Source organism: Andrographis paniculata, unplaced genomic scaffold (genome assembly GCF_009805555.1).
Source record: "Andrographis paniculata isolate CXL003 unplaced genomic scaffold, ASM980555v1 Contig82END, whole genome shotgun sequence".
Taxonomy (NCBI): domain Eukaryota; kingdom Viridiplantae; phylum Streptophyta; class Magnoliopsida; order Lamiales; family Acanthaceae; genus Andrographis; species Andrographis paniculata.
The window spans coordinates 2,184,239-2,207,220 of record NW_026137620.1 but is presented as its reverse complement, the minus strand read 5'-3'; the positions used below and the strand labels follow the sequence as shown (position 1 = coordinate 2,207,220).

The window sequence follows — 22,982 nt, the reverse complement described above, 5'->3', positions numbered from 1 at the left end:
CACCTATATCATTTTTCTTTGTATTTTATTTTCAAGAACTTTAGTATAGAGAGGTTATCTTCGACCCAAATTTATAAATTTGTGGACAGCTCTTCTCTACAAATATTTAGGTTCAACAACAATCAATGGCGGCACAAAAAATGTTAAAATGTTCACCAAGTGAAGTCTCAAGAAGAACACTATGATTATTAGAATATTATTAAAGACTATCTCATACCTACATAAGAACATAGGCAGCTCAACTAAAACAATATATATTAAAAATAAAAAAATAAAATTAAAGAATGATACAACAACACTTCAGAACGAAAACAAGGGGTAAGAAAATAATTTAACCCAAATTTTTAACAAACTTAAAAAGTAGAGAATGTGAATTTCAAGAAAGCAAAAAAGTATAGATATCCAAGCACAACCCCAAATCATTTCAAAAAAGCATATCTAAAACACATGTAAAATAATAATAATAATAATAATAATAATAATAATAATAATAATTTGATTTTAGAAGAAAAACAAGAAGCAGCATGGCAGAACAAAAGAAACAATAATCAAACAGGACAATTGTGCACCTGCATGTGGGAAGAACACGCATAAATGCACACATGCTTCAATCACTCAGATCAGATTCTCGACGATCTGCGACACGGCTGAATACGTTCCGAACGCCGCCGACACCAGCCCGACGCCGATCACCACCGTGCACATCGTGCCCTGCAAAAATCGGCCTCAAAAGCTCAGCTCAGTTCAGCTCGTTTTAAAAAAATGTACGCGAGGAGGCGCACCTGGAAAACGGTTATTTTGCCCCTCGAAATGCTCAGGTAGCAAGCGCACGGCAGAATCAACGTCTGTCCGAGCAAGATCATTAACATTTACGACATAAATAAGGTAAGAACGACAACGATGAATTTATGACGAGGACTTACGACGAGCATTGTGAGTAAAGAACCGATCAAGGCCATCACCAGACCTGAAAAATCCAAAGTTTTCGCGAATTAGACCCAGAAAGGAAAGGAATTGAAAGGGAAAAGATCCATCCGAGCTTACCGAAAAAAGGGATGCTAAGGCCTAAGAACAATGTGGATATAACCAAAGCCGTTCTTATGAAGATCGAGTATACGTATGTCATGCCGTGGTTTGATGGGATTAATTCTTCGAGACTCATCGCCACCGGAGTCATTGTCAGCGCATATTTTGTGAATGGATTGACGACCTGCAGAGGCCACGGAGTTAATTAGGCGAAAAAACGACGAAAACAAAGGGCCTATGTTCTGTAAATGTTGCAATTTGTAATACTCAGTACCTTCGAAAAAAAAACATGTCAAAAACTGACTCACCGTAGTCCAAAGTGCGATTTTAGAGGCGACTAAATTGTGAGGCATGTTGAGAGTGAACTGTGATTCCGTCGAGTCTCCAAACATCATATACCCAAGAACAGCAACTGCAGCGTACATCAAAGTGCAGATTCCGAAGCTGCGAAACATCCATTTTCCGACGAGTTTAGAAATAACGAAACAGAGCAGAAAAATTGTTTCCAAACATCTAATGATTCTAAATTTAACCAAATATGTCATTCAAAATGTGTTTATTTTTACCTCGCCAGGAGAACGGAAGGATACTGGTTACGATTCTTCATCGACGTATAGATGTTTGGGAAAACTGCGTGCCCCGAGTAGCAATAACCGTAGAGACCGATAGCAACAGGAAGGGTAGAAAGGTTGAACGTCGTTCCTTTAGATTCGAATCCAACTTGATCGACTAAACCAGCCCAGAACAAAGAAGCAACCACCAAGATCGATGCTACAACTCCTCCAGCTTAGAAACAAACGTTACAAGTGTGAAGGTATTAAATTGACAGCTAGAAAGTGTTTTAAAAACAGGAAAACGCACGTGCACGCACAATGTATTTACAAATGAATAATTCTCACCTGAGATGTAGCTGAGAATGGTCATATCCCGTAACCACACTGTTGGAAGAACAGCGAGGGCAGTCATCACAGCGAAAAGATGATGAGAGTCGAGTTCAAGGACTCCGAGGTTTAAATGTGCATTCGGAAACAAAGACGATAAGTTATCACTCTCCAGAATAATGTATTCGATGCAGCAAGACTACAAAACACCATGAAATTCATCTTAGCATTAACTAAGCATACGATAAGCATAACATTGCCAAAGCATGCCGAGAAAATCATACTTACATATAACTCCACGTACAAAATAATCTGCATCGGCGAAGGCAACAGGCAAGAAATCAATGCCAGCAGTTTACAGAAATGATTTTGTTTGTAGATTCGGAAATAATGACACTTACAGATATGACAATTCGTCCCAAAGTACCAAAGGCAGCTTGACCAATGTCCGGGTATGTTTCGAGCCCTGTTTTACTATCTAGACAGCGCCTAAGGAGGATTCCGGTGTAGTACGAAAGTATAGCAAAAATAAACAAAATCGAAAGACTAATCCATCCACCTTGTTTGACTGCGAAAGGAGTGGAAAGAATTCCGACACCGCATAGCACATTCATGCCTGTAAGGAATAGCATTAGTAATCAGCCTGAAAGGGCAAAAAAGAACCAGAAATGACCTACCATTTAGCACAGCCTGGCCATATGAACTTTGGCGAGAAATCGGGAGTTCATGTCCGGTGGAAACTTTCGCATCAGGCGTTAGTTTTGGTATGGTAGGTTTCCTCGGGGGCAAAAGAGAATGTGAACTCTGTTTCTCTTTAGGTTTCTCATCATCCACGGAGGGTATTAGAGGCTTGCTCAGCGAAGGCAGTATCTCGGGAGTGTGCCTCCTTGTAAGCGAGGATGAAAAGAATGAACTGCCTAAACGTGTCAATGATGACGCCCCAAGAAAGGTAATGGTTGGGGATGGCACGCTACCGTACAGATCAATGGATTGCCTACAACACATATATGACAAGAATTCATCAACACAATTAGACAACACGTTTCGAGCAACAGTTTAAACAGTTAGTTCTTAAGAAATCTAATCCAAACTTAAAACAGCGAAAAAGCTCTTGAAACATCATTCGGATTGCAATCATTTCCCAAACCATCTTAGGCCACAGCTACATGAGATTCCGACTAACGGCCTTAATTGCACAAAATATCACTCCAATTCACATGAAAATCATTCTCCTCACAAATCAATGATGATCAATACCTATAAGCTTCAACTGGATCATGAATACTGTAAATCAGTTCCAATAAGTTTGGCCTAGAACACATATAAGGAGAGACAGAGAATGAAAAAAAGCATAGCATCAGGAAATGATAACCTGTAACTTTGAGGCCAAGAGGGGATTACAGAACTAGGCTGAGCTTGCTGATTATGTTCATCGTCATTATCAGTAGAGTAAACCGAAGATTCGGATTCGGAACTGTTTCCAATCCCAGCTTCTCCATGGTCTTCTTCACCCTTCTTCTCAACCTCTTCTTCTTCATCACTCTCTATATAGAAGCTGTGCTCAGACACAGAATTATGCATACTCTCTGGTAACTAATTCCACACCTGCTTCAAAACTCCCCCAAATCCAAATCTAAACACCAACAATAGATCTGGAGATGACAAGTTCAGAAGAACAGATTAATGGAATCGTCGCAAATAAACAATTCCAAACAAGAAGTTGGAGTCATGCATGTGCAACTCTGCGCAGGATTAGAATTAAAATATTATAAACAGCCAATCTAAGAACTGAAATCAAATACTCCTCCAACCGAATTAATGAATTATGTGATCTAGAACGACGTCCATACACACACAATAGGCTTAGATTCAAACCACTCATGAAATCACCCCTCCGTAAAAGCAGTAAAAAAAATTCATATACAAATATAGAGAGGAATCACTATCTTATTACCTTTCCAGAGATTCGGCAAAGTAGTATCAATGGCAGGCTTTTCGTAACAGGATTCCGCTCGAAAGAAACAAATACAAACAAAAAAGGTAAAAGACACCGGTCTTCGCCTCAATTAAAAACTGCGGAGAATTGTTTAAACTTTAAATGGAGTCGTGAAAGGTCCTCCTCCTCCTCCAATTGCATCACCATCCGCGACCCACAGAGGTCAGAGAAGAAATGGAACTCAATCAATCTGCACTGCGAGTATCTTACAGGGGCACAAGAAGGAAGGAAAATGATTTTTAGAGTTGCCAGAACAATGGTGGCCGAATCATCACGAGTATATTCAGTCAATAGTTTTCCCCTTTTTTGACAATATTAAATTATTTTTTTACAGCATTATTTTAGTTAAAAAGTTTTAAAGGAAATTATAAAAGAAATTGCGACTATTTCTTCAATTTTTAATATTTAGATTTTGAAGTTTATTTAAAAGAATATACTCTCATCATCCATTAAAATTAGTTTGAGCTCGGCACGTATTGAAAAACTAATAAGTAATTTAGGGTATTTTTAAAAATTTAGTTACTGGTATTTGTTGTAAATAAGTGTTAGAATTGATAGTAATAATATTTTTGATTCATTGACTTTGCCAAAATTAGTAATAGAATAAATTTAGTGGACGAACTAAAAAGGAAAGTGAGTATAAATTTGACTACAACAGAGGAAGTATATTTTCTTTTTTACAAACTATCTCATTAATATTATTTTAATATCAAATTCAACCAAACGATAACTTTCGAGATGTATGTGATTTCTTTGGATTTTGATTTGAAATTGAATTGTAATTTTTTTTTATTTAAATAATATTTTAGTTTATATTTTATATTCCCTCCGTCTCTTAACAATTTATTCATTTTTTTATTTTGGTCAGTTAACAAAGTATCTATTTTTTTTAAGTAATTGTATCATCTAGCTAACGTTACAATACTTTTCCAATTTACAATATATTACACAAATGACATTACCTTTATATTATACAATACTAATAGAGGGATAATTTAATTTTTTTACTTTTATTTCTACTTTATCCAGAGAATATAAAATAATATATTTTTATTGAATATCTACATATCCTACAATTAGTGGGCTGATTAGTGATATTATCCAATTAGCATATTATGACAATACAAAATATAAACTTAAGTCAAATTAGCATAATATTATGCTTATGCATATATTACTCTTTCATTTTCAGTTAATCCAAATTAGATATATATATATATATGTATGTTGGCTTTTATTTGAAATTGGAATTGTTGACTTGATTTTATATTTAAATGGTATTTTGATACGAATATTTTAGTAAACAGATAATATATTTTTAGGGAATAAATAATTATTTTTTTTTTGGAAAAAAAAAAAAAGAAAACTCCTTAAATATATTACTCTTTTCATTTTTGTTATTCGAAATTGGATTAGGCATATGTTTAGAAAATAACAGTTAACATAATTTTGGGATAAGTTTTGTTTGATTTGCATTTATATTAAATAATTTTTTATATAAAAAGTAATAAATTTTCTATAAAAAAATTTGCATATTAAGAAAGTGGATAAAATCTCAAAAGGTGTATTTGTTTGTAATTGATTGAATGTGTAGTTTGATTATATAAATATATATAAATAAATACTCTTTTCGATAGTTATATTTAATTAATTTGGAATTAACACGAAAATTAAAAAGGGTAAATATTTTATTGAAAAAAAAAAGAAAGTAAAAAAATAATTAAAGATATTTTTTAAATTTTTTTTGTTAGTAGTTAAATAAATTAAAAAGAAAAATGTAATAAAGTTAGTCACATATGTTGAATAAAGAGTAATAATTAAATCAAATTTAACGCATATACAAAAAAGGAAAGTAATAATAATTTGTCAAGCATCTTATTATTCTTAAGTAAATTCTCTTATTATTTATTTTTCATTCTATCTTTTTTAAAAAAATTACCTAATTATTTTTTCTTTCAAAAAAAAAAAAAAATCAATTTGCCGTTGCCAGCGTGACAATTCTGGTGACAGATGATTATTTCTGTCAAAATTTTGCGGTTAGGAGACCAAATGTATACAAAGTTCGGTTGCTATACTAAAATGATAAAAAGATAAGTATAAAAATTTTAAAAAATTACCTAAAAACAAAAACATATAAATTGCTTTCAAAATATCAAAATTACAAAATGAATAAATTATATTTCCTCCGTCCTACATATAATAAAATATTTGATTTTTGAACGAAAATTTAAGTGTGTATTAAGTAAAATAAATTAAAAATTATGCGATGAGAAATAAATGTATATTTATATTTTTTTTATTTGAATGATAAAATAAGATAAAGTTTAATTAGTTATTTCATATTTTGGAAATATTGCAGATATACGAAACAAACTAAAATATAAAATATTGCAAGAGATGTGTAACGAGTATTTGTTTACTGTATATATTCATGATATTATTTTGTTCTCTAAAAAATATCATATTACATTTTTATTATTTTTTTTATGTAATAATTCTTTTGCATATCAAAATTATATTGATTTTTTGTTGTCATGCCTATAGCATAATTTATTTATAATAAAAAGATTCATTTATTTATTCATTTATTTATTATTATTTTAACTGAATAATAATATGTATTTGTTTAATATTTTTAGTTTAAGATTTTTTATATATTACCGAAAATACGTTAATAATAATAATAATAACTAAAAATTTGATCCATTTTTTGGGTATGAGTTCTAATATTAGTATGCATTTATTATTATTATTTTTTCTTTTTATAATAAAAATACAAAAAATAATAATATATTTTTTTTATTAGAAATACTTTTTTATTAAATTTAAGTTTATAGAATATATATTGTATATTGTATTTTTTAAAGGTAAATTGTTTTTTTAGTCCCGTAACGACGCCTTTATCATTTTAGTCCCGTAAGTGGGGTATATCGCAAACTAGTCCCATAAGTGAAAAATTTTCGTTGTTTTAATCCTCCGACACCGGATACACCCGCGTGGCTCGCCGGAAGCTACGTGTCCGCCGGGTGTCCCACCAAGTCAACGACACCTGAATTTTATTTGATTTTTTTATTTTTTTATTTTTTTAATTTTTTTTTCAATTGGACCAAATAAAAAAAATTTTAAAAAATTAAAAAAGGCAAATAAAATTAAAAATATATTTTAAATATATTTTTAAAAAATAAATAAAAATAACATAATAAAATAAAATAAAATCCACGTGTCCGCCAAGTATTGCTGACCCGACGGACACGTAGCCTCCGACGAGCCACGTAGCGCTGATCTGGCAGACATATGTCCGTCAGTTTGCCACGCAGATGCTACAAAGACATTGAAGACTAAATTGAAAAAATTTTCCACTTACAAAGATTAGTTTAAGATAATTTCTAATTACATGATTAAAATGATAAAAAAATTCAATTACGAAACTAAAAAAAAGAATTTACCCTTTAATATTATAAGAAGACTGAGTAAAAATATTTTAATGGATAAGCATACTTAAGGCCCTTTTCTAAATGTCTCATATGATGTTTTATAATATATGCGCGTATATTATATTCTTTTAATATTAATAGGAAGTCGTGTAAAAATTTTTTTACATATATTCTTAACAAATGATATTATTTTTATTTTAATTTGTCTTATAACAAATGATAATTTTCTATATTTGATAAAGTTATTAATTTATATAATATTTTAAAAATATAAATCAACTTAATTAATTTTATAAAATATAATATTATTATATTTCATATAGACTCAGTCCTTTATTCATATCTTTCTCTTAAATAAACAAATATTTTTATCTATATTTAAAATTTTTTCTTTCTCTTAAATAAACAAATATTTTTATCTATATTTAAAATTTTTTCTTTGTTATTAAATTAGTTGATGTTAATCATAAATAAATAAATTATTTATTTATTAGCATCATATAAATTTTATTTCTATAAAAAGATATTCATATAATTTTTAAAATATTTAAATATTTACTCTAAATTTCTTTTAAATATTTCTTATTTTAAAATTATTAACAACATATTTTATATAAAAATAATAAAATAATATCATAAATTATTATTATTAACTAATTAAACATCTATCACCTTAAAAATCGTATCCATAATCAAATGTATCATTTAAAATGAAACAGAAAGAAATATTATTTGATGAACATATAATATTTTACCAATATTTTTTACTTATCTTATTACATTTTTATCAATACATAAAAAATAAAAATGTAATATGATATCTTATAGAGAGTAAGAATAAATGATAATGTATAAATAATACAAACAAATAATTTATAATACAATTAAACAAATCAATAATTGTTTTATAATTATAAATATATGTGTTTGTTGTGATTAAATAAAAAATTAATACTCCATTATTATTTATTTGTCTAAAATCTCATATTTAAATATTATTTAAATAAAACATCAAATCAATTTAAAATAACAAACAATATATATACATACACTTAAAATAAATTATGCATATATATTGGCCATCTTGGAGCAACAACGGAAAACTGTAAAAATGTTTCATTTTGCCTTTCTGTCGCTTTTTCGATGAATTTGATCTTAAGTTGTACAGTAACTTATTTTTTTACTGTCTATTTTTTTTTTTAGAACTACAAAGAAAGAGAATTTAGTCTAGTCCACTTTTTCCCCTATTTTCTTCTCTAATTTCTTTTCTGTAACGATAGTGATGTTCAGTCGATGATTTGTTGGGTATTTAATTAAATAGGATAAATTATTTGTCTCATATTTTATTTAATTAATTTATTTTGATTTGCAAAAATAAATAAATAAATAATCAAATGTTGCAACTGAATGTAAGAAGTTGACAGTTTTTTCTTTTTCTCCCATTTTCGATGGAAGACGGAAAAAACCAATTCTCAAATCTCTCTTTCAAATACTCTCTCAATTTATGTTTTCTGTGCAAAATTTCTCCGTTTCTAATTTGATTTGTGGAATCTGATATTCCGTTGATAATTAGTTCTATCTTGGAAGACGATCGGTGGAAGGCCGAATTTGCTAAAGAAAATCGTGTGGTACGCGAAACTCGAAATTGATTTCACATATATTTGATTTTGTGTATTCGAGATTTCGCCATATCTAACAATTCGATGTCTTTTTTTTTTTTTTTTTTGTGCAGGAGTAAAGGAAAAGAAAAAAAGAAGGATCGGACAACAATAATGTGTTTGAAGCTGAATTTTTTTTTTTTACTTTACTATATAGTAAATTCTATTATCTTTTACTAAAAAAATTTAAAAATTATAGCAATTCTATATAAATTTTATTATTTTTACACAAAAATAAAAATAAAAAACAAAATTTGAGGTGGCAAATTATTAAAAATACATTATATTTTTATTTTTTAAACCTAAAAAACACACATTTTGGAGGTTGTTCAGATGCCCCTAGCCTCTGTGTGACTATAGAAATAATTATTTCAGCATTAATTTCATAATTATAATAATTTTTTTAAAATATTAAAATAATTGATCCACAATATATTCTATATTTGTAACATATTATCATAAAGTTGGCCTACTTTCCATTTATATAGGTGTGTTCCATTTATTCTAAGATGACCACAATCATACAACTTGTGTTTGGACTTGTGTAAGAGAGTTTTTAAGTCATAATGATAAAATTTTAAATTGAATATATATTTAATTTAATATAAATAAAAAAATAATTTCGATATAATATAAAATATAAAAAATTGGACTCAAGTCTCATGCTTAAACACACTTAAATTTATACATTTTGAATATCATATTAATTTTAAATGAATTTCACATGTTGTTAATAATAATAATAATAATAATTAATTGTAATATATTAAATTAAAAAAAAAATATTGGTTACCCAATATATCTAAAGCAATAATAAGAATTTATCCCGTGGTGTGATAAATTTATGATCGTAAAGTTATAAATTTTAACTTTCGATTTCTCTAGGTGAACTTGTCTTATCGAACTTAATTTTCAGGATATTAAATTCGACCGAATATTTACCAAAAATTCACTTTTTATATGCCCCAGAGTTTCAACTATTTTCATTTAACATCCCTTTTATGGATTTGTTTTTTTGACTTTTTCTTGAAAAAAAGATAATATGTAAGGATAAAATAAGTCTCTCTATATATAAATCATTAAATATATATCCATCATATTTTGGAGTGTGTTTCTTAGGGGGTTTTGGAAAAATTTGAGTTTGAATTTGATTTTTATTTGAATTTTGAAATTAGTTTGAATTTATGTATTTCTTTTGTGTTTGTGTTTGGTTGGATTTGGAGAGTTTTGATGTATATTGATTTGATGGTAATGAATATAATAATATAAATGTGTATTAATTTTATATAATTTAATTATAAATTTATTTTATATCTGTCCAAACTTGGCCCGCAGAAACACACCCCAAGAATTACATGTAATCAATAAAATGCCAATTTATTTGAAAGAAAATATTAGTGGTAGGTATCAAAATAATTTGGTATATCTACATTCCAAATTGGACAAGACTTAGCTAATAAATAATCTATCAACTTGTTGGGTGACGTGGTGAATATAAATTATTTAATTAGTCATTGTTCTTTGATATGCACTAATCAATATATATATATATATATATTTATTTATTGAAACTTTATCTGTTTATCGTCATCTTGAGAATGCATTAATAAATTATGATAGGAATGGACATAGTCATAGTTGCAAATAATTACTCATAGCAATATTGTCGTAAACTGAATATTAAATTATAATTCATAAATCATTTTTTTTACAATAATAATATATATATGGCAAAATTGTCCATAACTCTCCTTTGTGGTTTCGAAATTCAGCGTAAATTCTCCCTCTACTTTAAAAATTGTATGGTACCCCCTTATACTTTAAAAAATATTGCATGAAACCACTTTGTGGTTTCGAAACTCAGCATAAATCCCCATTTTACTTTAAAAAATTGCATGACGCTCACTTGTACTTTAAAAAATATTGCATAAAACCCCCCTGCCATGTAAAACATATAGATAAGAAATTATCTTTTTATCACATGAGAAAAGTTTCATGGTAGTGGGGTTTCATGCAACGTTTTTTTAAAGTATAAGGGGTTACCATGCAATTTTTAAAGTAAAAGGAGAATTTACGCTGAGTTTCGAAACCACAAGGGAGTTATGGACAATTTTGCATATATATATATATAAATATTTTTCACTAAAAACATCACATGATATGTTTAATTTTCATTTAATGCATTATATATAAAATGTAATTTTCAAATGCTACTTATATTACATCAACTAAAATTTTTTAGTATCAAACATACAACAAACCAATTATATATAATAATATTATTTGAATTTATAAATTACTCCTTTTAAATGAATACATATTTTGATTTAGCTATTTTAGATATAATTAACTTAATCCCAATTAATTGTTAAAATTGACAATAGTTAGGATATTATTCTCTATCACAAAATTTAGAATAATTGTATTTAAATTGGGAAAAATTAAAAAGAAATATGTCGTATGTATATTTAATTATCACTTTTGTCATTTAATTATTACCCTAACAAAATATATTCTACAAATGTCACAATTTTTCCATTTCAGCATATTGACCGCGCGTTGATTTCACATCTTGCCAAATTCAATGTTGCAGCCATTGAATAACACGTAGCATAATATTTGATAATATAAAATATGTATATGATATTTTTAGCTATATGTACACAATACTAGGGTGTCCATGAAGTGCAAGTTATTGCAACTAAAATAGAAATTCACACATGATCAATATACTGAAATATCAAAATTGTAACACATGTATAATATATTTTACTAGAGTGACATTTAAAAGACAAGAATGATAATTAAGTATCCGTACGTAATTTTTTTTTTTTTTTGAAATTTTACCATTTAAATTGATTAAAAAATATTAATTTTTATCTTTTTTTTACTTATGATTTTTTCTCATTGCCTAACTGTCAAATTTTGATTAAAAAAATAAAAATTAAACCATGTCATATAATAAATAAAATATATTTGGTAAGTATAAATATATGTATACGGCTGGATTATATATTATAAATGCAAGTGCGTGGTTGTATACTATATTATATATGTATATATATATACACACGTAAGTGTAGATGTGTGATGTGAATGATATGATTGATATATTAAAGAGAGAGAGAGATTGAGTGAGAAATTAGTGTGTTTTTTATTTTAAATATCACTACAAATTTATAACGGTACTTTACCAATAAAAAAACATCCACACATTACCTACCCAATACATACACAGTGGTTATATAGATTGCTTACAAATAGATACATAATTTGCTATGTGTCTTAACACTCCTACTTTTATATTTTTATACAAAAAATGTGTCTCGTTAAAAATATAATAGGAAAAAATTATGTGGGGTTAAAATTCCTAGTGAAGGAAAAAGAACACATTATCCTCGTATCAATGCGCTCTATCTCTTTTGGATTTTATTTGATATCTTTAAGCTTGCGTATTCTCATTTTTTGCACCAGTTTGTTGAATATTGCGGTTAGTAGCACCTTCGTAAATAAATCTGCAAAATTTTTAGATGATCGAATTTGTTGCACATCGATTTCACTGCTCTTATGAAGATCGTGAGTGAAAAAGAACTTCGAAGATATGTGCTTTGTCCGATCGTCTTTAATACATCATCCCTTTAACTAAGCTATACAAGCTGCATTATCTTCGAATAATATTGTAGGAGGTAATACATCATAAAAAATCAAGCCGCAATTTTTCTGAATATGGTGAGTCGTAGACCTCAACCAAACGCATTCACGACTGGCTTAGTGAACTACTAAAACCTCAGAATGGTTTGAAGTAGTTATTATTGTTTGCTTAACAGATCTTCAAGAGATTGTTGTTCCACTAAAAATAAATAAATAGTCAGTTGGAGATTTTTCTTTCTATGGATCAGACTAGATAACCAACATCAGTATGACCAATTAATTCATTTCGAGATTCACTCGAATAAAGTAGACTGAGGTCATGAGTTCCCCGCAGATAACGAAAAATGTGCTTGATACTATTTCAATGGCGCTTTGTGGGGATGCGCTAAACCTGACCATTAAATTTACTGAAAATGATATATTTTGTATGTTACAATTCGCAAGATACATTAATGCACCGATAGCACTACGATATGGTACCTTTAGGCAAAGTATTTATTTATTTTCTTTTCGCCCAAATGGATCTTTAATAGGATCAAGAGATCTATCCACCATTGGTGTACTCAGAGAGTGAGATTTATCTATATAAAATTGTTTTAATACTATCTAGGTATATGTTGATTGATGGATAAATAATCAATCATTAACATGATCCACTTGTAATCTAAGACAATATTTTATCTTTACAAAATCTTTGATCTAATTATTTCTTTAAATATTCAACTGCAATTTGGACCTATTCGCTAGTTCCAATTAAATTGAGATCATCAACATATATTGCAATAATGGTAAAATTTAATCTATTTTTCTTGATAAAGACACATGGACATATTAGATCATTAGTTTTTATTAAATATTCACTGAGACGGTTATACCACATTCGCCCTAATTGTTTAAGTCCGTACAATGACATTTTCAATTTAATGAAATATGATTCATTTGAGTTTAATTTATATGTTTCAGACATACTAAATCCCTAAAAAAAATTTCATATAAATATCAATATTCAATGAGTCATAAAGATATGTAGTAACTATGTCTAAAAGACGCATGTTTAGCTTTTTTCGCACTGCTAAATCACAAGGTATTTAAATATTATTCTATCGATAACTGGAAAGTATGTTTCATCAAAATATACTCCAGGATTTTGTGAGAATTCCTGAGCTACAAAACGGACTTTATATCTCACAATTTTATTAAGCCCATTTCTTTTTTCATACGAACACCCATTTGTATCCAACTGATTTTATACCATCTGGTGTTTGAACAATCGATTTGAAGATCTCTCTTTTGTTTAATGAGTTAAGCTCTGATTGAATAGCATTTTTTTCATTTTGGCCAGTCATTTCTTTGCCGAAATTCATAAACCGATTTTAGCTTTGAATCATCATTTCTTCCATTATGTGAAGTGTTAAACTGTATGCGAAGGCATTATCAATAATTGCCTCTTTACGATTCCAAAATTTTCTTGAACTAACATAGTTAATTAATTTTTCTATAATCTTATCATATTTTTCAGGATTGTGTTCTTCTTGAGCAATTATTTCATTATTGACTTCTTCATTAGATTGAGATTTATCAATGTCAACCTTAATATTTTTATAATTATCATCATTTATTCATCTTTTATTTCAAGTGTGTTTGTCTTTGGAACCGAGTGGGCTACCACACTTTAAGTATGTCGTTGATTCATTAGCACTTGAATTTGTCTATCAAGGACAATAATTTTAGCTAGAGCATTAGCAGCTTGGATATATGATAGAATGACTTTACTCGAGTCGTTTAATGCATCTTGTAACTGATTTATAATATTTTGAAAATATATAATGCATTGAACTTCTAGTTTATACTGTTTTGTACGATGAACATAAAAGTTTAATGAGATTTCCCAATTAATATCCCTTTTCGGTTCATTTCTGTCTCCCACTAATATCGAAAAATATGATTTTTCAAAATGACAATTTTCAAATCTTGCAGTGAATAAATCTCCCGTCATAGGTTTAAGATATTTTATAATTGACGACGATTCATATTCGACATGAATGTTCAATTTACGTTAAGGACCAATTTTTGTACGTTTGGGGGTGGAATAGAAATAGAAACAACATACTCAGAAATACGTTGATGAGACGTATTTGGTTTGTGACCATATACTAATTGCATAGGGGAATAGCTATGATAGTTTTTCGGCTTCATTCTTATGAGAGTTCATGCATGTAAGATTGCATGTCTAAAGCTAAAACGGGCAACATTGTTCTTATCAATAATGGTCTAGAAATCAATTGAAATATTTTAATAAGTGATTTCTCCAGGTCATTTTGTGTATGAACAGCAACTGGATGCTCTACATTAATTCCAGTCGACATTCAATAATCATCAAATGCATTCGATGAATATTCACCAGCATTATTCAGACGTATAGTCTTAATTAAATTATCAGGAAATCGTGCCTTTGATTTAATAATTTGGGCAAACAATCTCGTAAATGTCATATTGCAAGTAGTTAATTAACAAACAGACATGGGACTATCTGATAGATACATCAATAAGCACCATAAAATATTTAAGTGGCCTACATGGTGGGTCTATTGGTCCACATAGTCCCGTGTATCCTTTTAAAAAATGTTGGTGACTCAATACTTACTTTAGCTGGCGATGATCATTGGACGAGTTGGAAAGGGCCTTTCATGAAAAAATTTATACATCGTCGCCAAATATTACTGTTTTGGATCTTACAAGTATGCGACAAAGGGGTGATGATTCCGTAAAACAGTTTATTGAACATTTCAAACATGCTAAGGGACGTTGTCAAGTGTGAATTCTAAAAGATCAAGTAGTAAGAATCGCAATCGATAACATGTTGCCCTACTTACGGGAAAAACTTGCATTACAAGAGTACCACGGTCTTTGTCAATTGGCGTCCAAAGCATTAAACACTACAAGAAAAAATCATTTTTGTAACAAAACTTTTTTGTCTCTAAATCTATTTTTTCCGTTACTAATGACATTAGACACGGAATTAGTAATGGAATTACGTTAACTACGTGAACTTTAGGGACGGAAATCCGTTACAAATATATTATTTTTTTGTAGTGAAAGGCCGAACAATTGCATCATGAAACCCAAGCTGCTTGGCAGCAACGTGCACGTCATGCAACTCACTTTATTCAAGAATAAGGCGATGAGTCATCCTCTGACGAAGATTTCGACGATGTGTGTCTTGCTGAATTTACACAAGGAAAAACATATATATGCCCCGCCTTGAAAGCTTCTAAGAAAAAATAAAGTACTCCAAAGGGGAAATATGCATTTGAAGTTGCAAAATCGAAGCAAATTTTTTAATATTTATTGAAGGACAAGAAAATCTGATTAAAAAAGGGGACATAAATTCCCATCTAATGTAGAGCTGAAGGGGAAAAGTATTTGCAAGTGGCATAGAGTCTTTGGCCACACAATTGTTGTCCCCTCTTGAAGGAAAGCCTACATACTCAGCAATCCTTTGACGAGATTGGATTCATATTTCTTAGTCCGTTCCGTCAACTCTGCACCAGTGCGTAATATTTTGGAAATGAGATCGTGTCGAAATAGTTGAAGCAGAGTCCGATCCTTTGACGAAAATACACGAATTGGAAACAATTTTTACTCTTCAGAAGTATTTCCCCTATCCATGATGTTACAAGGAGTTGAATTGTGGGATGAATGCAACTTGACGTCAAGAGGTTTTGAAGTTCGATCTAAGGCCGAACCACGGCCCAAAAATGAGATAATTTATGATGGAACTGATTTTTAAGTTAGTCCAAACATCTCTGCTTGGTGGTAAGGTAGAAATAAACGACATATGGGATGATCAACCCCTACTACCATAAGTTGTTGAAATAGAAGACAATTAACAGTACCCTAGCCCAATTCGTCTGACTGTTCCGGCATTCGAAGCGCAAGATCCACTAGACGAGATTAATTTAGGGAATGAGGCGAGTCCCAAGACTACTCGAGTCAATGCTTCTTTTGGATATTAGTCATAAAGATCGACTTGTCGAATTAATCAAGGAGTTTAAGGACTATTTTGCATAAGACTATGATGAAATGCCTGGTTTAACTCGGAATCTTGTCGAACATCGACTACCAACAAAGCCTAATTTCAAGCCTCATAAACAGCTTCCGAGGAGGTTCAATCCAGATATCCTCCCAAAAATCAAAGAGGAAATAGAGAGGCTTTTGCGAGCTAACTTCATACGAACTTGTCGATATCCCGAATGGAATTCTAATATTGTTCCGGTGATGAAAAGAACGGGAAGCTATGTATGTGTATTGATTTCAGAACGCAACACCTAAAGATGAATATGTAATGCCGATAACCGACATGTTTATTGATGCCATAACGGAAAATGAATTTTGTCATTTATGAACGACTACTCGGGTTACAATAAAATTTATTTAGCCAAAGAGGATGCTCACAAGACGGCTTTTAGATGCCCAAGTACGATCGGAATTTTTGAGTGGATCGTAATGCCATTAGGTTTAAAGAACGCGGAAGCAACATATCAACGTGCTGTGAACACTATTTTTCATGACTTGATCAGTACATCTATGGAAGTCTACATTGATGATATAGTAGTTAAAATTTTGATGATCATTTGGAACACCTTAGACAATCCTTTTACTCATTTATTAGCATGAGGCAACATGATTTCAAAATGAATCCGACTAAGTGTGTGTTCGGTGTCCGAGCTGGGTAGTTCGTTGGCTTCCCCGTTCATCACTGAGGTATCGAAGTCAATATAAATAAAGCAAAAGCAGTCCAACAGCTTGGACTTCCCCGAAACATCAAGGAACTTTAGTGTTTGATGGAAAAAGTTAATTTCTTGAGACGTTTTATCGTCAATGTGACGGGAAAGATGAAAGCTTTTTTCGGTATTATTTCGAGGGAATAAACAACCCTTCGAATGGGGGGAAGCAGAACAACAATAGACTTTCCAACACATTAAGAATGCATTGACTTCGCCACCGGTTTTAACTCTACCCATCCACAGACGACCATTAAAATTATATATTGCGGCTACCGAAGACATGATTGGATGTTTACTAGTGCATGATGATGCTGAGGGGCAGGAGCGTGCTATATGTTATTTAAGTAAGACTTTGAATGAAGCAAAGACCAAGTATTCGTCGATTGAAAAATTATGTTGATCATTGTATTATGCTTGCACAAAGTTGGAGTATTATATCGTACCATTTGAGACGAAAGTTCTATGCAAATTCGATCTTCTACGCTACCTCTTGAGTCGCCATGTTTTGCGTAGCCGATTAGTCAAATGGGCTATAAAACTTTTATCATTGGCACTCACCTATGAACTGTTGAAAGCTATAAAAGGACAAGCTATCGCTGATCTTTTAGCCGAACATCCAGTAATGATCCAAAACTCAGATATTTCAGCTGAATATGCTGGATTGGAACCATGTCGAGTCATTTTTTATGTTTCAAGTACGTCCGATACAGTCGGCGCAAGAGTTGTCGTCACCAGCCCCGATGGCGGAGTTTGGCGTTTCGCACATCGACTTCCCAAAGTATGCACTAACAATGAAGCTGAATATGAGGCGTTCTTGTTTGCCTTGCAGTTTTTTCAGTCGAAAAATGTCACAGCTGTACTTATTCAAGGCGACTCGCAACTCATTGTCCGACAAGCTTTGGGTGAGTTTAAATGCCGAGAGCCACATCTTATCGGTCACTTGCGTGAAGTGCAAACACTCCTACAGTAGTCCGAAGAAGTTATTTTAGAAGAGATCCCCCGTGAAAAGAATAGCAAAGCAAATAATCTTGCAGTACAGGCTTTGGGATTTAAACGGAAAAAATGGGTTGTTCTTATTGATTGTATCTAAACCAATGAGCAGACTGATTGGAGGCAGCCCTATATTGATGCGTTGATGGACCCAAATCAGATTGATTCAAAGGAGATTGGAGAGAAGCTTCTAAGATATACCCTAGTCGACCAAGATTTATATCGCCGACGCCGCGACGGAACATTAACTCGTTGTTTGGGTAGTGACGAAGCAAAAAAGGTTATAGCCGAGGTTCACGAAGGCATTGCAGGTGCACATCAATCTGGTGCTGCTATGCATTGGAGTATTTTTAGGTATTGATATTTTGGCTTACTATATTATGCGATTGTGCTATCTATACTAGGGGATAAGAGGCATGCCAACGACATAGCCTTATGAGACGAGTACTCGCCGAGGAGTTGCATTCAATTATTAAACCATGACCATTCCGATGATGGACAATGGATATTAGTGGTAAAATATATCCCCATTCGTCCAAAGGACATTATTTTATTTTGGTGGCGACCGACTATTTTTTACTAAATGGGTCGAGGCAATCCCTTTAACGCAAGTTACGCAAACATAGGTAATTCGATTTATTAAATTCAATATTATACATCGTTTTGGGATACCTCAATTCATCACGACGGATCAAGAGACTATATTTACAAGCGCTAAAGTGCAATACTTCGTAGCTCAATATAGCATACAATTAATCCACTCCTCGCCATACTATCCCCAAGTTAATGGACAGGCTGAGGCGAGTAACAAGATGCTGATTTCAATGATTAAAAAATATTTGGAGGAAAACCCAAGGGGTTGGCACGACACACTTGAAGAGGTGTTATGGACGTATCGGAATGCAAAATTGTCTGTTACGGAAAATACAAATTTTTGATTGACTTATGGGCATGACGCGGTACTACATTTAGAAATTACAGTCCCATCACTACGAATCGTATAACAAATTGAGCTTCCAATGATCGAGAATGACCAATTATTACTACAAGAATTAGAACAACCCCCGAAGAACGTTTGCGCACATTGGATCATATTCGTATAAAGAGAAAGAAAGTTGAGAGAGCATACAATAAATCGGCTCGACCAATTACTTAATAGGAAGGCAACCTTGTTTGGAAAACAATTTTGCCCGAAGCACTGAAAGATCGAGATTGGAGAAAATGGTCGGTTAATTGAGAAGGCCCATTTATCGTCGCAGCTAAATCATCTCAAGGAGCATATATGCTAATGTACCCTGAAGGTGACAAGCTGTGACAATTAATAGAGAATGTCACCACCTATAGAGTTAAATAACGATGAAGACAAATAGTCAAATATTTTACAAAAGTATCAATCGGATAAGAAATTCATAGAAGAGAAATAAATTATTTTATCAGATCGACACTTTTGTGAGGGACAACTTGTTATCCCCAAAAATATATATTATTTGAATTTAATGGAAGAGAAGACAACCCAATTGTTCAACCCAAGCGAAATCCAAACCCAACTCACGACCCAAATAAAATAATATCTAACTAGATTTGGATAATGATAAGATATGAATAAGATAAAATCTTAGTTAATTAGATTTTGTGAGATTTAGCATATATATGTGTATTATGTGGTCCATGGGAGACGACGCAACCATTACTTTTCCTCCGTGCTTTCTAATTTCTTGTTATCTTTTTTTTTTTTTTTTTTTTTTAATTTTCTTGTTTTCTTCTCTTTTTATCTTGATCTTATTTTCTTTCATTTTGATTTATTACTTTTGAGAACATGATTTCGGATCCTTTTTGGAGAAAGCCGAATAACTCACCCGAATTTTAGCAGGCTCGACCCGACAAGCCGCCGAAAAATATTTGAAACGAGACACATTTGTTTTGTAAGTTATACATTATGTTGTATTATATAATATGCTTAGGGTGTGTTTACTTTCAAGGATTGAATTATAATACGTAGATTATTTCTATATATTAAATAACCTTGAGATTAATTAATATAATATTTATTTTATTTGATTAAATATAACATAGTATAAATATTACTTGGATAATTAATTCTGTAGCGGACTTTAATCAATATCGGACTTCAATACATTATAGTAAACATGTAATTAGGGTCCATCATTCAAAGTATTACACCCTTACTGTGCTAAAATTACAGTATATTGTGCTACATAAAATAATATAATACAGAATCAAAATATATTTTATTAATATGTGTTGTCATATAATTGTTATTTTATTTATAAATATATATTTGATTAGGTCAAATTAATACCACATAATAACCAAAACGCCTATGCACATATTTTGAGGGAACTTTATGAGAGAGAAAATAAAAAAAAAAAGAAAAAATTTGTTAATACTGTACATTTAAACCAATGACTAATTAAATAGAATACCAATAACATGATTTTATTTACATAAAAAAAAATGTTTGGATAATAGTATTTTAATTGTTTAGTATTTATACTTTCACGTGTTTTTATTGGGGTATGAGAAATATGAAAATATTATAAGAATAATGAGTTTGTTTGATAAATCAATTTTTCATATATATAATTTTCAATATATATAATACGTATATATTTTTTATTTTTTCATAGAAAGTAATATTAATTAAAATATCTTTTATTATATTATTGACATTATTCTTTATACTTCAAATAAAAAATATTTCAAAATAAAATACTATACAAACACACCCAAAATTTTATAGACTTAAAATAGCAATTAATGTGTCGGGTCTAGTTTGCAGGGTACTAAGTTCGATCGAAAATTTACCTAGTGCGCACTTTTAAATAACAACTGCGGATTTCACGTCAATATATATATATATATACAATATATATATAACAATTAATGAATACATTTTTAGATTATTGAATCATATAATACATTTATTGAACTATAACATCAAATTTAAATCAAATTTTTTATTATTAATTAGTATTTAAGTTATGCAATGCGAGAAAATTAAATATACTTGAAAACCATGCAATTCATAAGTCAAATAATCCAAAGTAATAATTAATTAGCGATATTATGCACCAAATCACGTGAAAAAAAAATAATACTAAAAAATATATGAAAGAAGATCAATGGACAGCTAAAGGTAAATAAGATCCAATCATTGTTTAGCTCATTTTTGATAAGAGGCTATAATACATTGAACCTGGTCTTCATATTTATTTTATTTGTAATTTAATTTAATTTTTTATACACATTAAATTCCGACCAAGATATATACGACGTCGTGCCGTCGCCAATCAGTTTTAATTCATTTCATTAAAATATTTATTATTAAATAAATTCAGGAAGCACACACAGCTGACAAGAAAAGGGCATGTCTTGTCGTGCAATAATTCCATCTGTGAGGGCCTGTTTGTTTGTTGTAATTTGATTTTGATCCCTTACTTTAACTTTTATTTGAATTTAAAATAATTTTTGAATTTTGAAATGTATTTTAAATACTCCGTTAGTCTAAAAAATATAGTTTTATTACGTTGGACACGAGATTTAAAAAATATTAATATTATATATTATATTGGTAGTTGATAAAAAATATGGAAGGATAAATGACTTTTTTGCTCTTGTGAGTATATTAGTATAAAAAGTAGTGACAATTGTGTAATAATAATACAAAAATAGGAATAGTTTTACGGTGATATGATTATTCATAGAAATGAAACTATTATTTTGGAACAGACAAAAATGGTAAACAAAACTATTATATTGGGACGGAGGAGTATAAATTATAATAATATTTTAGATACTTTATTATTATTATTATTATTATTATTATTATAATTACTTCTTTCATTTTCCGTATAATATCATGTGCAATGTAGATATAAAATTTTAAAAGTGATATAATCAATAAATAAGTAAAACATATATATATTAGATTAATAATTTAATACTATTTCATATTTTAATACAAATGGACAAAATACTTTATATTTATTATCTAAAAGTACACATGAAATTATCCGAGAAATGAAAAGAAGTAATTACAATTAAAAAAAAGTATCTAAAATATTTTTAAAATTTATATCTAAGTACATTTCAAAATTCAAAAATTATTTTATATTCCAATAAATAAGTAAAAAATATATATATATATTAGGTAAATTATTCAATACAATTTTATATTTTAATAAAAATGCACAAAATACTTCGTATTTTTATTTATTACGTTTTTTTTTTTTTTTTTGTATTGAAGTAAAATATGCACAAAAATACATTTTTCGGCCAAATCTATAATTTGGTTGTAAATATGCACTTAATTATACAATATTTATACAAATAAAAAAATACTCTCTCCGTCTCATATCTATATATATCCATTTGCTTTTTACACGGAGTTTTAGAAATATTAGTATTAAATTGAGATAAAGTAGAAATAAAGGTAAACAAGACTAAATTAACCCTATTAGTATTGTATGGTATAAATGTAATGACATTTGTATAATATATTGTAAATTGAAAGGGTATTTGTAATGTTAGGTAGATAG

The 22,982-nt window shown here is 29.9% G+C and overlaps 1 protein-coding gene across 2 annotated transcripts; it reads right to left on the bottom strand.

The window, feature by feature from the left end:
• Window positions 1-450: 450 nt before the first annotated feature.
• On the bottom strand, window positions 451-4,172 carry LOC127241489 (amino acid transporter AVT1C-like). 2 transcript variants are annotated; one of them, XM_051260569.1, is made up of 12 exons: window positions 3,862-4,172; window positions 3,280-3,649; window positions 2,585-2,901; window positions 2,309-2,523; window positions 2,196-2,219; window positions 1,926-2,106; window positions 1,593-1,812; window positions 1,335-1,470; window positions 1,045-1,210; window positions 924-967; window positions 783-845; window positions 451-711 (listed from the first exon to the last, which is right to left on the bottom strand). In XM_051260569.1, exons 2-12 carry the CDS (start codon window positions 3,486-3,488, stop codon window positions 616-618), a joined length of 1,671 nt encoding a protein of 556 aa, XP_051116526.1. In that variant the 5' UTR covers window positions 3,489-3,649; window positions 3,862-4,172; the 3' UTR covers window positions 451-615. The 2 variants fall into 2 exon arrangements, with proteins under 2 accessions (XP_051116526.1, XP_051116525.1); XM_051260568.1 differs by having other exon boundaries at window positions 3,280-3,559; window positions 3,862-4,171.
• Window positions 4,173-22,982: the final 18,810 nt, after the last annotated feature.